The sequence below is a fragment of the Garra rufa genome, chromosome 13 (genome assembly GCF_049309525.1).
Source record: "Garra rufa chromosome 13, GarRuf1.0, whole genome shotgun sequence".
NCBI lineage: Eukaryota > Metazoa > Chordata > Actinopteri > Cypriniformes > Cyprinidae > Garra > Garra rufa.
The window spans coordinates 9602338-9620843 of record NC_133373.1 but is presented as its reverse complement, the minus strand read 5'-3'; the positions used below and the strand labels follow the sequence as shown (position 1 = coordinate 9620843).

General features: G+C 37.4%; 1 protein-coding gene across 1 annotated transcript in view; it reads left to right on the top strand.

The window, feature by feature from the left end:
* adcy1a (adenylate cyclase 1a) overlaps nucleotides 1-18506 on the top strand; it is a 65935-nt gene that overhangs the window by 39919 nt on the left and 7510 nt on the right. Inside the window, exons 10-17 of the mRNA XM_073816663.1 lie at nucleotides 7892-7989; nucleotides 8157-8241; nucleotides 11077-11166; nucleotides 11308-11561; nucleotides 11774-11900; nucleotides 14660-14776; nucleotides 18000-18146; nucleotides 18280-18378. Of these exons, the coding sequence (XP_073672764.1) occupies nucleotides 7892-7989; nucleotides 8157-8241; nucleotides 11077-11166; nucleotides 11308-11561; nucleotides 11774-11900; nucleotides 14660-14776; nucleotides 18000-18146; nucleotides 18280-18378 (1017 nt within the window). The remainder of the gene's footprint in view (nucleotides 1-7891; nucleotides 7990-8156; nucleotides 8242-11076; nucleotides 11167-11307; nucleotides 11562-11773; nucleotides 11901-14659; nucleotides 14777-17999; nucleotides 18147-18279; nucleotides 18379-18506) is intronic.

Genomic DNA, 18506 nt, shown 5'->3' with positions numbered 1-18506 from the left:
GCCAAGACCTCTTGTGCTTCGTTAACCAACTTCTTGGCCTTCTCATTGGAATCAATGCTGACAAGTCCGTCATCCACATAGAAATTTTTCAGAATGAAGCTCGCTGCCAGTGGATAGTCCTTTCCATATTTGTGGGCAAGATATTTCATGCCATAGTTGGCGCAACCTGGAGAGGATGCTGCTCCAAAAATATGCACTCGCATGCGATATTCCTTTGGTTCCTTTTCGGTGTCCCCATTTTCCCACCATAGGAATCTCAAGTAATCACGATCCTCTGGACTAACGTGAAAACGGTGGAACATCTTCTCTACATCGCAAACAATTGCAATCTGATGCTCACGAAATCTACACAACACTCCAGTCAGAGCATTCATTAAGTCTGGTCCAGTGAGTAAGTGGTTATTTAGAGACGTGCCTTCAAATTTGGCTGAGCAGTCAAATACCACTCTTATTTTTTCAGGCTTCCTGGGATGGTACACCCCATGGTGTGGAATGTACCATGTATTGCCTTCTTTTGATGTGGCTTCTGCTTCTTCGGCATCACCATCTCTAAAAACACTGTCCATAAACCTTACGTAGTCCTCTCTGTACTTGGAATTTTTCTCAAACTTCCTTTTCAAGTGCCTCAAACGAACTATGGCTAGTTGCTTATTGTTCGTTAACTGAGGACGTTCTCTAAAAGGTAGAGGCATTTCAACATGACCTTCTTTGTTGTGTTGGGTTTTTTCATTTAGTTGTTGAAGAAACTGAATGTCCTCTTGGGATATTGCCTTGTCCTTACAGTCTGTATCTCGAAAGTCTGCTTCCAATGTTCTGATTACTGATGCGGGTGTGACAGCTGGGACTTCCTTTAAAGAAATGCGATGACAGAATCCTGATACATTCCTAGAGCAAGTGTTGAGTGTTATGGATCCCACTACACTCCAGCCTAAGTCTGTTTTGACTGCGTATGGTTCGTGATTCTTCCCTGATATCACTTGAGTTGGCTTCAAAGCTCTCGGACAATCATAGCCAATTAGTAGTCCTACAGGACAATCTAATAGATCTGGCATCTTTTCAGCAACACTGACTAAGTGGGACCATCTCTGAGCCTTCTTGCGAGTAGGAATGCTATCTTGTTCCAAGGGAATGTACTCTCGAGTATATACAGGTGGTAACTCAATGTAATCTTGCAAACTGTAACCCCGTACTCGTAGTCCAGCTGCTCTGTGACAATTCTCAATTGAAGCTCTGTTAGTCATTGTAGACAGCTTTAATTTCACAGGTTCTGTATTTGCTTGAATTTTGTCACAGATGTCCTGATCAATGAATGTATTACTGCTCTGTGTATCCAGTAATGCATAGACTAGAGTTTCTGGGCTATCCTTTGTCGCACAAGAGAGCCATACTGGCACAATCATTGAGGTGCGAGTACAGTTGTCCATTCCCACACTGCACAAACTAGTGGAAGCTCTTTCATCAGGTAAAGCTTCTGTCTTTCCTCCCTGAGATCGTTCTTCATGAAGTGGAGAGGGGTGACTCTGTCTGCAGATGTTACAAATAGCTCTCTTTTTACAGTTTTTGGAGATATGACCAACTCTGAGGCAACCAAAACACATCTTGTTGTTGATGATGAACCCTTTCTTTTCTTCAAGAGGCATTGCTGCAAACTTTTCACATTTGTATATAAAGTGATTTTGCTGACAACAAACACATTCTATTTGTTTCTTATCCTGAGTGACCGAAGGGCTGGGTCGAGAGCCTTTCTCCTTTTCCCATGCACTCACACTCTTTGCAATGGGTTTAACATTTTGTGCCAGAGCACTGGCTTTGAGACGTTTCTGCTCTTTCCCAGGTTTTTCCTCTGCCTGTTTCAAAGCATGTAGAGAGGAAACAGGATTACATGCAATACGTGCCTCCTCTGCTACAAAGTCCGAAAACTCAGTGAAACTTGGATATGGCTTCCCTTCTTCTAATACTTTAGTAACATACCTATTCCAACGAGTTGTTATCCAATCAGGAAGCTTCTGCAGCAATTTCTGGTTTTCTTCACAATCATCCAAAACTCCTAGACCTTGTACATGAGGCATTGCATTTTTGCAGGAGATGAGAAAATCACCAAACTCTCTTAACTTCAGTGACTCTCTGGGTCCAATTTTTTGCCAGTTACTCAGCTTTGCCCTAAATGCTCTTTGGATTACAAAAGGGTGTCCATAGCGCTTGTTCAGAGCATCCCAAGCTTGTGTGTATGCCTCCTCATCACTCCGATAAAAGGTTCCCTCTAGTACACTAAGTGCATCTCCACTTATGTACCTTTTCAGATAGAACAATCTATGTGCTGGAGTTGTGCAATTGGTTTCAATCAAAGCTTTAAAGCAAGTGCGCCATTCAGTAAACTTGAGTGGATCACCTGTAAATGTGAATGGTTCTGGAGCTGGAAGTTTAGTCATCGCCAGGGATTCCTTGAGTGCCTTTACTAACAAGACCTCATCTACTTGCGTCTCTAGCTTCTTTTCAGAGCAAGGTTGAGCTAAGGAATTTTCAGAAACCTTGCAGCATGAAGAGTTGTTGTGTTGCAGTGGATGCTGACGTGGAGGCAAACTGTTTTTCTCTTTAGTATCTCCTATTTCAGCATTAAATTTTGATTCCTCTTCTGCATACACAATGTATTCAGCTTCCATAACTTCAAGATCCCTTTGATCCTCCAGCATCTTTAGCTTCTCTTGTTGGGCTAGCACCTCCTTTCTTTGTGCTAAGATGTCCTTTTCTCTATTTAGTTCAGCACGTTTGGCAGCTAGGCGTGCCGCTGCTTCTGCCCTTTTTACTGACATATGACTGCTCTGCTGACTATCTCTTTCAGCTCGTGACACAGTTGATCCATAAATTGACCTAGCGTCATCTCTTTGCAATAATTGGAACAGTGATTCTTTTACGGCTTTCACATCAAACTCCTTAGTACCAACTTCTGTGCAGCGTCCCTTCAGTAGTGCAGTTATTTCACTAGTAACTGAAGTGCAACTGTCCATTCTCCTTCGTACATCTTGAGATGGAACGTTTAGCGAACGAATACTCTCATATATTTGTTTTAACTCTGCTTCCCGTTTTTCAGCAGTCACAATCATATCATCTAACTCCGTTTTAGAGCACTCTTCCTTCAGTTTAGATCTGATAAACTGAGCTTCAGCTTTGAAGTTTACGTAAGTGAACATGAACTTCCGTTCTCTTTTTACGATCTCCTCACGTCTCAACTCCAGCATTTTTTCTGTTGGACGCTTTTCTCTTTCTGATCGCCTAACTTCTTGCTCAACTTGTGATGAATCTTGGAGTCTTTTCTTATGAACGTCCAAATCCGCATTAATTTCAGCTAACCGTCTTTCATAATTTTGCCTCTCTGAGACATCAATTTCAGCTTCTAATTTCCCCTTTAATTGTGCCTTTTCATCTTCAAGAGCTTGAATTACTTCGTCTAAGATATTGTCTGATCTATTTCGATCCATGTTGGTAATTTACTTTAAATCACAAGATTATTCAACTTTAATCACTGATAGCAAGCTGTAAGTACCACATAAAAATGGCAAGTTACACACTTTTATCAACTCAAAACAAATTATGAAATGCAAATATTTGTTTCAATCATTTGCATACACCGTAACATCAACCTAGAAATGAGATTTCAAGCCAAAAGATACAGTCTGACCTGTGAATCCAAAGGTAGGAATTGTATTGTCCAATCTTTACAACGTTGCCCTCTTGTGACTATCCGTCGTCACTGCAGCAATATCTTCTTGCGTTGCTCTTATTGTTTCCGCACAACACGAAATACAGTCACACGAAATGAAGCCAGTCCGAATGCAACAAAATCGCGTTGCTCTCTTGAATGCCGACGTCTTCTCTTCCACCAATGGTTGCAGTTTTCCACCGAGGTCGACTGGGTGTTCTTTACATCGAGGACTGGCAACGATCTTTCCTTTTCCTCGATTAATTCTGGCACTCTTCCAGGGGTGTAAATACACGTTTTTCACTGTAACGGCTCCTGACTGTTTTCTTCTGATTAAAAGAATGACGCTTCAACTGATGTCGTAACGTTTAATATTTTCTTTGCAAAGAGAATAAGCATCATCGTGATCGTCATCTTGATTGTATTTCAACACCACTTGAACATTGCGAAATCTTTTTGGATATTGTCAATCTCTTCACATAACGTCATGACACCGTGAAAAACTGAAACAAATAAAATGACATTCAGACACATACAATGTTTCTATTTTTACCACAGTTCAACCAGTTGTTTCCTACTGAACCAATATCAATAAAGTACATTATTGCAAATTAACTGATGAAGTCTAAAGAAAAAATCACATACCGTGTGCGCTTTCCAATCAGAAATACAGGAGTCATTAGAAGATATTTATATAGGCATTCCTATTAACAAACACTCGGATAGCTCTCATCATGCGTGCATTTCTTTGTGGATCTGATTCTAAAATGGCTAGCTAGATCATGTGACAAATTCAACCAATGGTGAACATATTTCTCCTGCAGGTGTCACCATTACACATCTTTATAGTACAATTTCCAAATGAACATTGATACATTATACCAAATTTGTGAACTAAATACTTTAACACAAAATAAATTACTGAAATACTTAAAAACAAATACAACCTTTCCTGCGACAGCTACACTAAACAAAATTACTATATCATTAGTTTTTGGGAAAGCTGATGGGAAAATTAGAATAAAAATTACCCCAAACTTTTAAATGGTGGTGTATGGCAGTCTTAAGTAGCACGGGTATATTTGTAGGAATAGCCAACAATATATTGTGTCAAGATGATTGATTTTTCTTTTATGCCAAAAATCATTAGGATATTAAGTAAAGATCATGTTCCATGAAGATATTTTTAATAAATGTCCTGCCATAAATATATCAAAACTTAATTTTTGATTAGTAATATGTATTGCTAAGATCTTCATTTGGACAACTTTAAAGGTGATTTTCTCAATATTTTGATTTTTTTGCACCCTCAGATTCCAGTTTTTTAAATAGTTGTGTCTCAGCCAAATATTGTCCTATCCTAACAAACCATACATCAATTTTAAAGCTTATTCATTCAGCTTTCAGATGTTGTATTAATCTCTTTTTCAGAGAATTGACCCTTATGACTAGTTTTGTGGTGCAGGGTCACACGTGTCTAAATTATTACTTACTATTATAATAACCAAACCCTAATCCTAATCCTAACCATATGGTAAGTACATGTAGTAAATTAATAAAAACTCAGTACTTAAATTTATCATTTAAATACAGCAGAAAAGTCAACAATATAGTGTTGAATGGCAAGTTGAATTGTGACAACTTACCCCATATAGTGTGACAACATGCCCTGCTATTGGCCAACTGTATCAAAATGAACTGTATCAAAAGCCAAGACTTTTAATGTAAACCACTATTGAAAATTTAAAATTTTGGATGGATTTTTTAAATGTGTTTGAATTGAAAGAATTCTTTCATGCTAACCCAAACTGCATTTACCGGATCAAAAATACAGTAAAAATAGTAATATTGTGAATTATAATGACAATTTTAACAATATTAAATATTTAAGAAACATTTATAATGAATGCTGAAAACAGTTGTGCTGCTTCATACTTTTGTAAAAACTAACTATTTTTTAGGACACTTTTATGATTATTTGCTGAATGAACAGCATTTATTAAATTAGAAATCTTTTGTAACACTATGAATGTCTTTACTGTCATATTTTTTTTTTTTTTTTTACTGAATAAAAGTTTTGATTTCTTAAAAAAAAAAAAAAAAAATGTCGTACTGACCCCAAACTTTTGAATGGTGGTGCATGGCTATACACATACAGACTTGAACTAGGAAATATTCACCAAAGTTTAAAGTGTGACAACGTGCCCCGTTGTCCCTAATACAGCAGTAACGGATCCAGGGCATTGGCAGGAGTGACTTGGCGAAATGTGAGAGAGATGGAGTGAAGAATTTCCTCCGACACATACGCCGCATCCCCCGCATTGTTCTGTTGTGCTTCGTGACTCCCTGTCTCCTCTCACTTTCAACATCCTCTCTCCCCCTCATCTCTCTCACTCTCTCCTTCTCACTAGCTCTCTCCATTGCTCTGTTCTCTATTTCTTTGCCTATATTCAGTCCTCTCCGATCCCTCCCATGCTTCGATTCATGTAAGACGTCCGCCCACCCTAACAGAATGGGGGCAACAGTAATGATTTGGGAAAATCTGTCAGACTCACGACATATATTCTCTCTCTTTCTCACACACACACACACACACACACACACACACACACACACACACACACACACACACACACACACACACACACACACACACACACACACACACACACACACACACACACACACACAGTCATGCATGCAGGAGCGCAGTGGCTTTCCCTGCTCTCTCTGGGAGTATAATGACATTGCATCTGGCTCTTATGAAAAGGGGGGATGCTGGTTTTTATACTCTAATGAAGCTGACGCACAAAGCAGTGTGTTGCATTGATCTCTTGCAGGCTGCACTGGAATGACAAAAATACATGTTACTTGTGACACTTACAAGAGATACAACAAAAGCATATATTTACATGAACACACACACACACAAAGGTGTTTCTTCTACTTTGGGCACTTTAAAGTACTGATTTTTATCAGATTTGAACTGTTTTAATGTTTTAAGACATTTTTCATATAAACAATTTCTTATAAACGTTACCATGTCTCATGGTTTATCTTTGCTACTTTTTAAGATGACAGTAGATTTAATAGTTTTTCTCATGTCCGAAACTGTCAGTATTAAAATATAAAATTCTTATAGGTGACCAATTATGCCCCTATTATTTTACAAGATGTAATATAAATCTCAGGTGTCCCCAGAATGTGTCTGTGAAGTTTGATCTCAAAATACCCCACGGATCATTTATTATATCATTTTGAAGATGCTTATTTTAAGTGGAAGCAGAAACATGGAGTTTTCGTGCATGGCTCTTTAAATGCAAATGAGCTGCTGCTCCCCGCCCCCTTTTAAGAATAGGGCTGTGCCTTTACAGCTTGTACCTCAGATACACTGCTAAAAAACTTCTGTTTGCTTCTGATTATCATAACCATATTTGTTTAAACTTCTATTATATGGTTTTCTAGGTCGAAACGTGCAGATTAAGGGGCGGTAATATTATAATAAGATCCCCTTCCTATGTCACAGGGGGAGCGAAATCTGAGCGGCTCGTTTTTTCACATGTTGCAGAGAAAGGCTTGGCAAAACAAAAGTTACTGGGTTGTTCTTTTTCACATTTTCTGGGTTGGTAGATGCATCGGGACCTGTTTATAGCACTTAAACATGGTAAAAGAAAAAAACATTGTTAAATTTCTGATAATGTAACATTGAAATTAATATATATTTAACTATTTATTGTTTGAACATGATTTATTTTTACTCAAATTGTCCCTCAGGTAAGGTGTTATTTTTATCACAGCTAACAATTTTGCACTTCATGAAGTTTATTAAAGTGTTACTTGTTACCAAGGAGACATCAGTGTTGGTGAAGAGCACAGATGTAATATGAGATGTACAGAACACAAAGAAAATAATTATCAATTGAACAAAACAGAATATTTTTGTGTTTTTATTTTTTATCAAGCTGTAATTTTATGGAATCTTGTAAAAATATTTATTTATGTGTGGATATGTTCATGTACATCATCATAATTTTCATCACAAAATGAATGGTGATTTTAAATATAATGGAAAGGATTTTTCCAAACGCGCCCATATGTTTAAAGAAACACCTTTACACACATGTACTGAAAAAAAAACTGATTGCATAATTGCTACAACCTATCAAATTGTCTCTGTCTCTCTCTGTCACACAGTATCAGCAAGTGTATGACGATGCCTTCATCAGTGCGGTGGTTATCTCGCTTGTCCTCACTTCATTTTTTGCAGTGGTCTATTTTCTCATCATTCCTCAGTATGTAAATCACACACACAATACCTGACACATCAACATAACACAGCTTTTCTTTATTTGCCAGACACACTAAATTGATCACACATTTTACATGCTCAGGTCACTGCATTACATGACACACATGCATGTAACATCCTTTTTCTTTCTCTCTCTTTCTCTTGCTGCAGGGGTCTTCTGGTTGTGATTCTGCTGGTTCTGTGTTTGTGTTTCCACATGGCAAGTGTGATGTACCTTCACATCACTCATGTGCAGGTAACACACACATACACACTGGTTTCCTTGTTTTAAGGGGACTCTCCATAGATGTAATGGTTTTTATACTGTACAAACTGTATTCTGTACCCTCTTACCCTAAATCTACCTCTAAACCTACCCCTTGTTTCCTCATGGGAACCAAAAAATGTCCCCACAAGGACAGAAATGACTGATATTACTATCCTTGTGGGGACGTTTGTTCCTTGTAATGTAGGGAATGCCTTTTTTTTTTAGTTCTTAGCTTTATTTAGCAATTAATCTCACAAGATTATATTATACATTGGATTTGAACAAACCTGTGACCCTAATATTAAACTCTGGCACATATCTTGACCTGCACCATTTGTGCTATGGACATGAATGACACCTAAAATTGTACAGCTTGTTGAGAAGAGGTGTGATATTACTTTTTTAAGTACAATTTTCACCTGGTGCATGATACAACCAGCAAAATATCCCAGTCTTACAGTGAAAATGTGGGCCTGAGCCATATCTATGGGCAAGAATATTACCAAAACTTAAAACAGAATACAACAGCAACTACATAGCAACACCCTAGTATCCACCCAGGGCACTCTGGCACCACCTAGCAACCATCCAGGGACATTGTAGTAGTCACATAGAAACAACCCCAACAACCACCCAAGCTCCTTTGTGCCACCTCGGAACCATCCAGAACATCAAACAACCACATAGCAAATCCCTAACAACCACTCATAGTTCCCTAGCAACCATCCAGAACACCCTATAAATACTCTAGCAACTGTCCTGATCACCCTAGCAGCAGCATTGTAGCAGTCACATAGAAGCACCCCAACAACCACCCAGAGCACCATGGCACCACCTCTGAACCATACAGAACATCCTAGCAACATCAAAGCAACCTCATAGCAACACCCTAACAACCACCCAGAGTACCACAGCAATCATCTAGAACATTGAACATTCTCTGAACATAACCATCTAGAACTCCTAAGCAACACCCTTTCTCCAACCTGTAACCACTCAGAGCACCATAGCACCACCTAAAAAACATCCTAACTAGCATTTATTCAGAACACCACAGTAGCACCTAGCATCCACCTAGAGAGCCATACCATCATCTAACAACTTCTCAGCAACACCCTAGCAACAAAATAGAACAACACTGTAGAAACTGCAGTAAACACAGAGCATCAACCTAACAACCACCAAGAGCACCCTAGCACCACCTAGCAGCCACCTAGCAACTAAACAACCACCCAAAGCAACCACATAAAAACCATCCAAAACACTGTAGCACCAGCTAGGAGCCACATGACAACACCTCAACAACCACAGAGAGCAGCCTAGCACCACCTAACAACCATCCAAAACACAGCAGTTGCACCTATCAGCCACATAGCAACACCCTAACAACCACCCAGAGTAACCAAACACCACCTAACAACCATTCAGAGCACCATAGCACGGCCTAGCAGACACATAGCAACATCCTAACAACCACCCAGAGCAACCAAGCACCACCTAACAACCATCTAGAACACTGTAGCACCATCTAGCAGCAACATAGGCACACCCTAACAACCACCCTGAGCAACCTAGCACCACTTGATAACCATCCAGAAAACCGTAGCACCATCTAGCAGCCACATAGCACTTTAACAACCTCCCAGAGCAACCTAGAACCACTTGATAACCATCAAGAAAACTGTAGCACCACCTAGCAGACCCATAGCAACATCTTAACAACCACCCAGAGCAACCTAGTGTCGCCTAAAAACCATCCAGAACACCCTAGCATGATCTAGCAGGCACATAGCAACTACCACCCAGAGGTACCAAGCACCACCTAACAATGATTCAGAACACCCTAGCACCACATATCAGCCACATAGCACCTTCAGAACCAACCAGAGCAACCTAGTGCCACCTAACAACCATCCAGAACACTGTAGCACCACCGAGCAACTTAACAACCACCCAGAGCTAAATAGAACAATCTAACAACCATCAAGAACATTGTAGCACCAATTAGCAGACACAAAGCAACACCTCAATAAACACCCAGAGCAGCCAGTCGCCACATAACAACCATCCAGAACATCATAGCACCACCTAGCACCTTACAACCACCCAAGCACCCTAGCACCACCTAACAACCATTCAGTATATTGTAGCACCACCTAGCAGACACATACAACACTTTACCATTCATTTAAAGCAATGTAGCACTATTTTAACAACCACCCAGAGCAATCTAGCACCACCTAACAACCATTCAGTATATTGTAGCACCACCTAGCAGACACATACAACACTTTACCATTCATTTAAAGCAATGTAGCACCATTTTAACAACCACCCAGAGCAATCTAGCACCACCTAACAACCATCCAGAACACCGTAGTTCCACCTAGCAGCCACACAGAAACACCTTATCAACCAGCAAGATGAACCTAGAACAAACTAACAACCATTCAGAACACCGTAGCACCACCTAGCAGACACATAGCACCTTAACAACCCCCCAGAGCAACCAGCACACCACCTAACAACCATGCAAAAAAAAACAGCACCACCTAGCAGACACATAGCAACACCTTAACAACCCCCCAGAGCAGCCTAGCGCCACCTAACAACCATTTAGCAGTCACATTGCACCTTAACAACCACCCAGAGCAACCTAGCGCCACCTAACAACCATCCAGAAGACTGTATCTCCACCTAGCAACCACCCACAGCACCCTAGCATCATGAAAGTCATTTTTTTTGGGAAATGTCTCTAGTTTGTGTAAAAAAAAATTGTTTTGCAGGTTTGCTGATTGCTCTCTTCTGTCTTTGTGTTCTCAGTGCTCTCCTGACTGTCTGACCTTACAGATCAGAACGGTTCTGTGCGGGTTTCTGGTGCTGCTGATGTACTCCGTAACCCAGGGGTGTGTGGTGAGTGTGTGTGTAAAGTAGAAGAGAGTGACGATTGTATGACTGAGAGAGAGATAAAAATATAACCTCCAGTGCATTAATTTAGTAGCTTATTTCTGATGTTCTTGTCTTGAATGCGTATGTGTTGCTGTACCTACACAGGTGGAATGTGTACCGTGGTCACTGGAGGGGAATTCCAATGTCTCCATGGTGACAGTTGTCACAGTCAATGGGACCGGCGTGGGCTCCGGGGTGTGCAAATACACTCCGTACGTATTTTTATCATGTGTGATGGCGTCGCTATCTGTGGCTCTGTACCTCCGTGTGTCATCATTACCCAAGATCCTCCTGCTTCTCCTTGTCAACATCCTCCACACTGTCGTCATGGAGACCAGCGGCTATCGGAAGGCCATAGGGTGAGCCGAGCTAAACACAAAGGTTATAGGCATGCTTATAGTTCATAATTGTTTAATTATCCCAGGGATAAGCAAGACACGTGTTGTTAAATGATTGAAATACCAATTTAAAATCTCAGGAGCAGCTTTAAGTTAATTTTACTGTCAAAAGGCTGAATCCCTGTTGTATCTAATAATCTGATGGGTGCCATTGTGTGTCTGTATGTGTGTAGAGGTGGTTTCCTTCACACACACAGCTATGACCCGGTTCTGGCAATGCTGTTGTTTTCTGGAGCTTTGGTGCTTCATTGCAGACAGCTGGATCTCAAACTCAGACTGGACTACCTCTGGGCCACCCAGGTAAGTGCACCTGTGTTTATGTGCACACATTAGAGTTTTTTGTTTCTTTGAGGTTTCACATGGTTAGAATGTATCATGAACAGGCTTGCACAGAATCTATATGTGACCCTGGACCACAAAACCAGTCTTAAGTAGCACGGGTATATTTGTAGCAATAGCCAAAAATACATTGTATGGGTTAAAATGATAGATTTTTCTTTTATGCACAAAATCATTAGGGTATTAAGTAAAGATCCTGTTTAATGAAGATATTTTGTAAATTTCCTACCGTAAATATATCAATACTTAATTTTTTATTAGGTATATGCATTGCTAAGAACTTTATTTGGACAACTTTAAAGGCAATTTTCTCAATATTTAGATTTTTTTGCCCCCTCAGATTCCAGATTTTCAAATAGTTGTATCTAACAAACCATACATTAATGGAAAGCTTATTTATTCAGCTTTCAGATTATGTATAAATCTTAATTTCTAAAAATGGTCACATTTAAGCAAATCTTGACATGGATTTCATAGTTACTTTTCATACTTTTGCTCCTTGTGAGCTTATTAAAGGGATAGTTCACCCAAAAATTCTGTCATTAATTACTCACCCTCATGTCGTTCCAAACCCGTAAAACCTTAATTTATCTTCTGAACACAAATTAAGATATTTTTGATGAAATCCGAGAGCTTTCTGACCCTCCATAGACAAGAATATGAAATTGTTTAATAAAGTTTTTATTTTTGCTTTATTTGCGCACAAAAAGTGTTCTCGTAGCTTCATAACATTACGGTTGAACCACTGATGTCACATGGACTATTTTTACTTTTACTATGTTCTTTCTACCTTTCTGGGCCTTGAACATGTCAGTTGCATTGCTGTCTTTGCAGGGTCAGAAAGCTCTCAGATTTAATCAAAAACAAATCAAAATCTTAATTTGTGTTCTGAAGAGTCTTACAGGTTTGGACCGACAGTACTTTCAGTATTTCAGCTCTGTGTGGCATATTTTAAGTCCATTGACAAAATGTTTCCCCAAAAATGAGTTCAGAATATGCAAAAAAACTCCACAGATTTAGTCTGTGCCTGTATCTAAGTAGCCACATGCCCACAGTTTGCCCACAGGCTGTTCACTGACTGTCTGTTGCATATTACACTCAAAAATGGCAAGTGTAGAAATAATTTGATGGAAATGATTTGACCGGAAATAACAGTTATAATAATCACACAAACACACTACTGTTCAGATATTTTTGATTTAAGTCTCTTCTGCTCTCCAAGGCTAAATTTATTTATTCAAAAATAAAGCAGCAACACTATTGTGAAATAATATTCATTTAAAAAAAAATTCTATTTAAATATATTTTTAAAATATGCTGATTTGGTGTTCAAGAAAACAATGTTGAAAACTTGCTGATTAATATTTTTGTGGAAACCATGGTATAATTTTTATAAATTCTTATGAAGAATTTATGAGAAAAAAAATTGTAGCATACTATGAATGACTTTTCTGTCACCTAAAGGATTATTTCACTTCCACAATGAAAATTTCCTGATAATTTACTCATCCCCATGCTTGAAGATGTTCATGTCTTTCTTCCCTCAGCCAAAAAGAAAGGATTTTTCTCCATATAGTGGACTTCAATGGGGATGAACGGCTTGAAGGTCCAAATCAATGCAGCTTCAAAAGGGCTCTACACAATCGCATCTGAAGAATAAAGGTCTTATCTAGAAATACGATCGGTCATTAAAAAATAAATAAAAATTATATACATTTTAACCACTAATGCTCATCTTTTACTAGCTCTACGGTGCGCATGTGCATCTTCACATATTACGTAATCACATTGGAAAGGTCACGCATGGTTAGTTCTTCATCTGTGTACTCCAAAAGGTAGGGTTCAAAGATTCAAAAAAGTAGGGTGCACTCTTAAAAATAAAGGTGCTTTAAAAGGTTCTTCACAGAAATGCCCTTTTTGGTTCAACAAAGAACCATTCAGTCAAAGGTTCTTTAAAGAACCATCTCTTTCTTACCTTTTTATAATCTGAAGAACCTTCTTTCGCCACAAAGAACCTTTTGTAAAACAGGAAGGTTCTTCAGATGTTAAAGGTTTTTTATAGAACCATTTAGACAAAAAATTCTTCTATGGCATCGTAAAGCACCTTTATTTTTAAGAGTGTAGGGTGAAAAACATCTCATTTTATCCTCCTACTTCAAAATCGTCTGACATCCTTGTTTTACCTTTTATTTCTTTTGTAAATGCCGTTTGACTTTCTTTGCACATTCGCTTTGTAAATGCTGGGTTAGAACTTCCGCCTACATTACGCGTACGTGACTGCATTGAAACTGCAATTTGGACCTTCAGCCTATTCAAAGTCCACTATGGAGAAAAATCCTGGAGCGTTTTCCTAAAACCTTAATTTCTTTTCGACTGAAGAAAGAAAGACATGAGTATCTTGGATGACATGGGGGTGAGTAAATTATAAGGACATTTTCATTCTGGAAGTAAACGAATCCTTTAATGAATTCTTGCTAAAAAATAAAAAAAAATGTAATAGTGGAATATCTTGGTAAGCATCATCAGCACCGTGATAGCAAGCTATTTCAACAGTAACAGTGCCCTCTAGTGGATGTTTTGTTTCCAGAATACAATTCTACAATAACAAACTATTTGTATTGTTAAACTCAGTCTAAAATCTCCAGTGGCTGTAGAGGTAATACAGCTATTATGGTATACAGATAATTGTTAATAGGTCAATTTGTGTGTTTCGTCCACAGGCTGAGGAGGAGAGAGATGACATGGAGAGAGTGAAGTTGGACAATAAGAGGATTCTGTTCAACCTTCTGCCTGCACATGTAGCTCAACACTTTCTGCTGTCCAACCCACGAAACATGGTCAGGTTGTATTTTGATATCACAGAGAAATCCATCATAAATCCATCATCCCTTGTCATCCAAGATGTTCATGTCTTTCTTTCTTCAGTCGTAAAAAAATGTTTTTTGAGAAAAACATTTCAGGATTTCTCTCCATATAATGGACTTCTATGGTGCCCCTGAGTTTGAACTTCCAAAATGCAGCTTCAAAGGGCTCTAAATGATCCCAGCTGAGGAAAGAAGGGTCTTATCTAGCAAAACGATTGGTTATTTTCGAAAAAAAATTACAATTTATATACTTTTTAACCTTAAATGCTTGTCTTGTCTAGCTCTGTGTGTACTCTGTATATAAAAAGTATATGAATTGTAAATGTTTTTAGAAAATAACCAATCGTTTCGCTAGATAAGACCCTTCTTCCTCACCTGGGATCATTTAGAGCCCTTTGAAGCTGCATTTAAACTGCATTTTGGAAGTTCAAACTTGGGGGCACCACAGAAGTCCATTATATGGAGAGAAATCCAGAAATGTTTTCCTCAAAAACATAAGAGAACTACCCCTTTAACTTCCATAATGTGACATGTTTCTAAGCCAGATAGCGAATTCAGATGGAGTGGGGTCTATTGGGGTTTGTCAGATGTTGTAATTCTCAAAGTCACCACTTCATGGCAATGTTGTAACGATCCAGCTGCTAATTGGGTGAGGGGTCAGCGCAGATGCTTTGATGATAGCGTGTGTTTTGATCATGCGAAGGAGATAACATTGTGATTGTGTAAAGTGTAAATGCATAGCTGCTCCGTCTGGCTTTGTGATCTGACTGCCAGGCTTCATTGTGAGGCCTTATGAACACAATGAATGTGTGATTACACTCCCGTTATGCGTTTTGTTATGTTTTTTTATGTTTGCTGCATGGTCAACACATGCTGCTCGCCTCTTTTCCTGTCCAAGATCCTTGACAGGAATTGATGCAATCAGACATCCTGAAATCTGTTGCAGCAGCTCTGAAGCAAGCATCCTCTTCTGAGCGTGGAATTGTATTGTAAACAGTGGCATGAGGAAGTCAAACTCTCGGACACGTACACAAAAGTACACACTAGATGCAGACATCACTGGAATGTTTTCTTGATGAATCTAGAATGAATCTTCTTTTTACTATAATGACGACTTGGAAAAAAATGCACAACTGTTCCATTAAGTCACCTTATGATCATGTTAGTCACATTTTCTTGCACCAAAACAATTTAATTTAATTTTACATGACAAATATTTACCCCCTTTCTAACTCTTATGATAAAACACAAGGCTTTTAAATGCATGCAAAAGTTTTAAACTATCAGTCAGAAAGGATGTTTTAAATTCAAAAGTGGCAGTAAATACATTTATAATTTTGCAAACGAATGATGATTTATGAAGGTCATGTGACAGTAAAACAACTAGAGAAATGACTGATGAAAATTCAGTTTTGCCACCACAGAAAAAAAAATTGTTTTGTATTTTTTTAAATTATATTAAAATAAAAAAAACTTAAATTTAAACATAAAATAAATAAAATACATTTATTTTATGTACATTTTTTAAATAAGTTTTACGTTTTATTTTAAATTGTAATAATATTTTATAGTATTAATTTAGGGTCATGTTACACACACATTTTTTTATTTTTCTATTTTTTATTATATTACAATAAAAAAATATATTTTTAATTTTTATTTTATGTGCATTGTTAAAATAATTTAATTTTCATTAATATTTTACAATAAATTTTATAAAATCATTCAGGGTCATGTCACTAAAAAACTAGAGAAATGGCAGATGACAATTCAGTTCATATATATATATATATATATATATATATATATATATATATAAATTATAATAATAATAATAATTATTATTATCTTTAATTATAGTAAAATAAAAAACTGTTTTAAATTTATTTCATGAACATTTTTTTAAATAATTTGTACATTTTATGTTAAATTGTAATAATATTTTGCAATATTCATTCAGGGTCATGTTACACTTAAAAAAAAAACTAGAGAAATGGCTGATGAAAATTTGATTTTGCCACCACAGAATAAATAAATAAATAAATATATAAGATTTTTTTTAATTATAGTAAAAGACTGAAGATTTAATTATAGTAAAATAATTATAGTTAATTATTTTTAATTATAGTAAAAAAGATCAGAATATTTAATTACAGTAAAATAAAAAACAGTTTTAAATTTTATTTTATGTACATTTTTTAAAATAATTTGTAAATTTGATGTTAAATTGTAATAATATTTTACAATATTCATTCGGGGTCATGTTACACAAAAAAAAAAAAACAATAGAAATGGTTGATGAAAATTCAGAATATATGTATGTGTATGTTTGTATTTTTTATTTTTTATTATATTGTATTATTGTAATATGTTTTTTAATTATATTGCATTTAAAGTTTTACATTTTATTTTATGTGCATTTTTTAAATAATGCAATTTGCAATAATACTTTGCAATATACATTCAGGGTCATGTTACACTAAAAAAATAACCACAGGGGGAAAAAAATAAAATCAAAGATTCTACGACCCCAAACCTTTAAATGATAGTGTAAAACAACTAACCTCTGTATATGATTTCAGCCAGACGAAAGCATTTATGAGCCATTTAAAAAAAACGAATTATTGTTATTTAATTGACAAATTAGTCTATGCTGATATTAGTTTGATAAACAAAAACACAGTTTTATATTAATCTTCTGGTGCCATGTTTCTTGTTTACAGCCATAAGATAGCAAATTGTTGCTATGGTTATGTCCAAATCATAATTTTGGGAGTGACTCCTATACTCCATACATATACTGTAGAGTGATAATTAAAGGGAGTCACTTCTGTATTTAAATGCGGTTGTCACTCCCAAAACTTTGCAGTGTGTACGTGGCCGATATGCCTACATAGTAAATCAAATCCTTCTATTTCAGAAAAGCAAGAAAACCCCATTTTATGGCGGTATGAAACACTGTGATGTGATTGTATGCTTGTATTTGATTTGAGATGGACAGGTCAATCTAATGTACTCTGTCTTTTAATATCGACCAAAATCAACTTGTCCAATTCATGCGTGTCGTGTGTCGTGACTAATTACCGTAGGCTTACCTTCTCTAACCGCTGTTATATTTCCAGCTCAGTCTGGATCAGTGGTATCGTCCCCTGAGGGTCTCATGCCTCTTTCCTTTCTTGCTCTTTCACTGTTCCAGGACCTGTATTATCAGTCTTACTCTCAGGTGGGCGTCCTGTTCGCCTCCATCCCCAACTTTAATGACTTCTACATTGAGCTGGATGGAAACAACATGGGTGTGGAATGCCTCCGGCTGCTAAACGAGATCATCGCCGACTTTGATGCGGTGAGAATTTCTTGTCTCCCAGCCCGAGATATGTGTGTTTTGGCTCAGTGTGCGAGTTACCTTAATCCCACTATAGGCTTCATTTAGTTCTCCATCACACTGTCTCTTTCTCTCTCTATTTCTCTGTCTCTAGCTGATGGATAAGGAATGCTATAGAGACATTGAGAAAATCAAAACTATTGGCAGTACTTACATGGCTGCGGTCGGACTCGTTCCCACTGCGGGATCCAAGGTACACAGAGTGTGTGTATGTGTGCAAACATCGCAAAAATCATTTTCTCAATCAGAAATTGTACCTTGTTTTCAAATAAAATGATCTAAACAACTTTCAAACACAATATATACTGTTCTAAAGTTTGG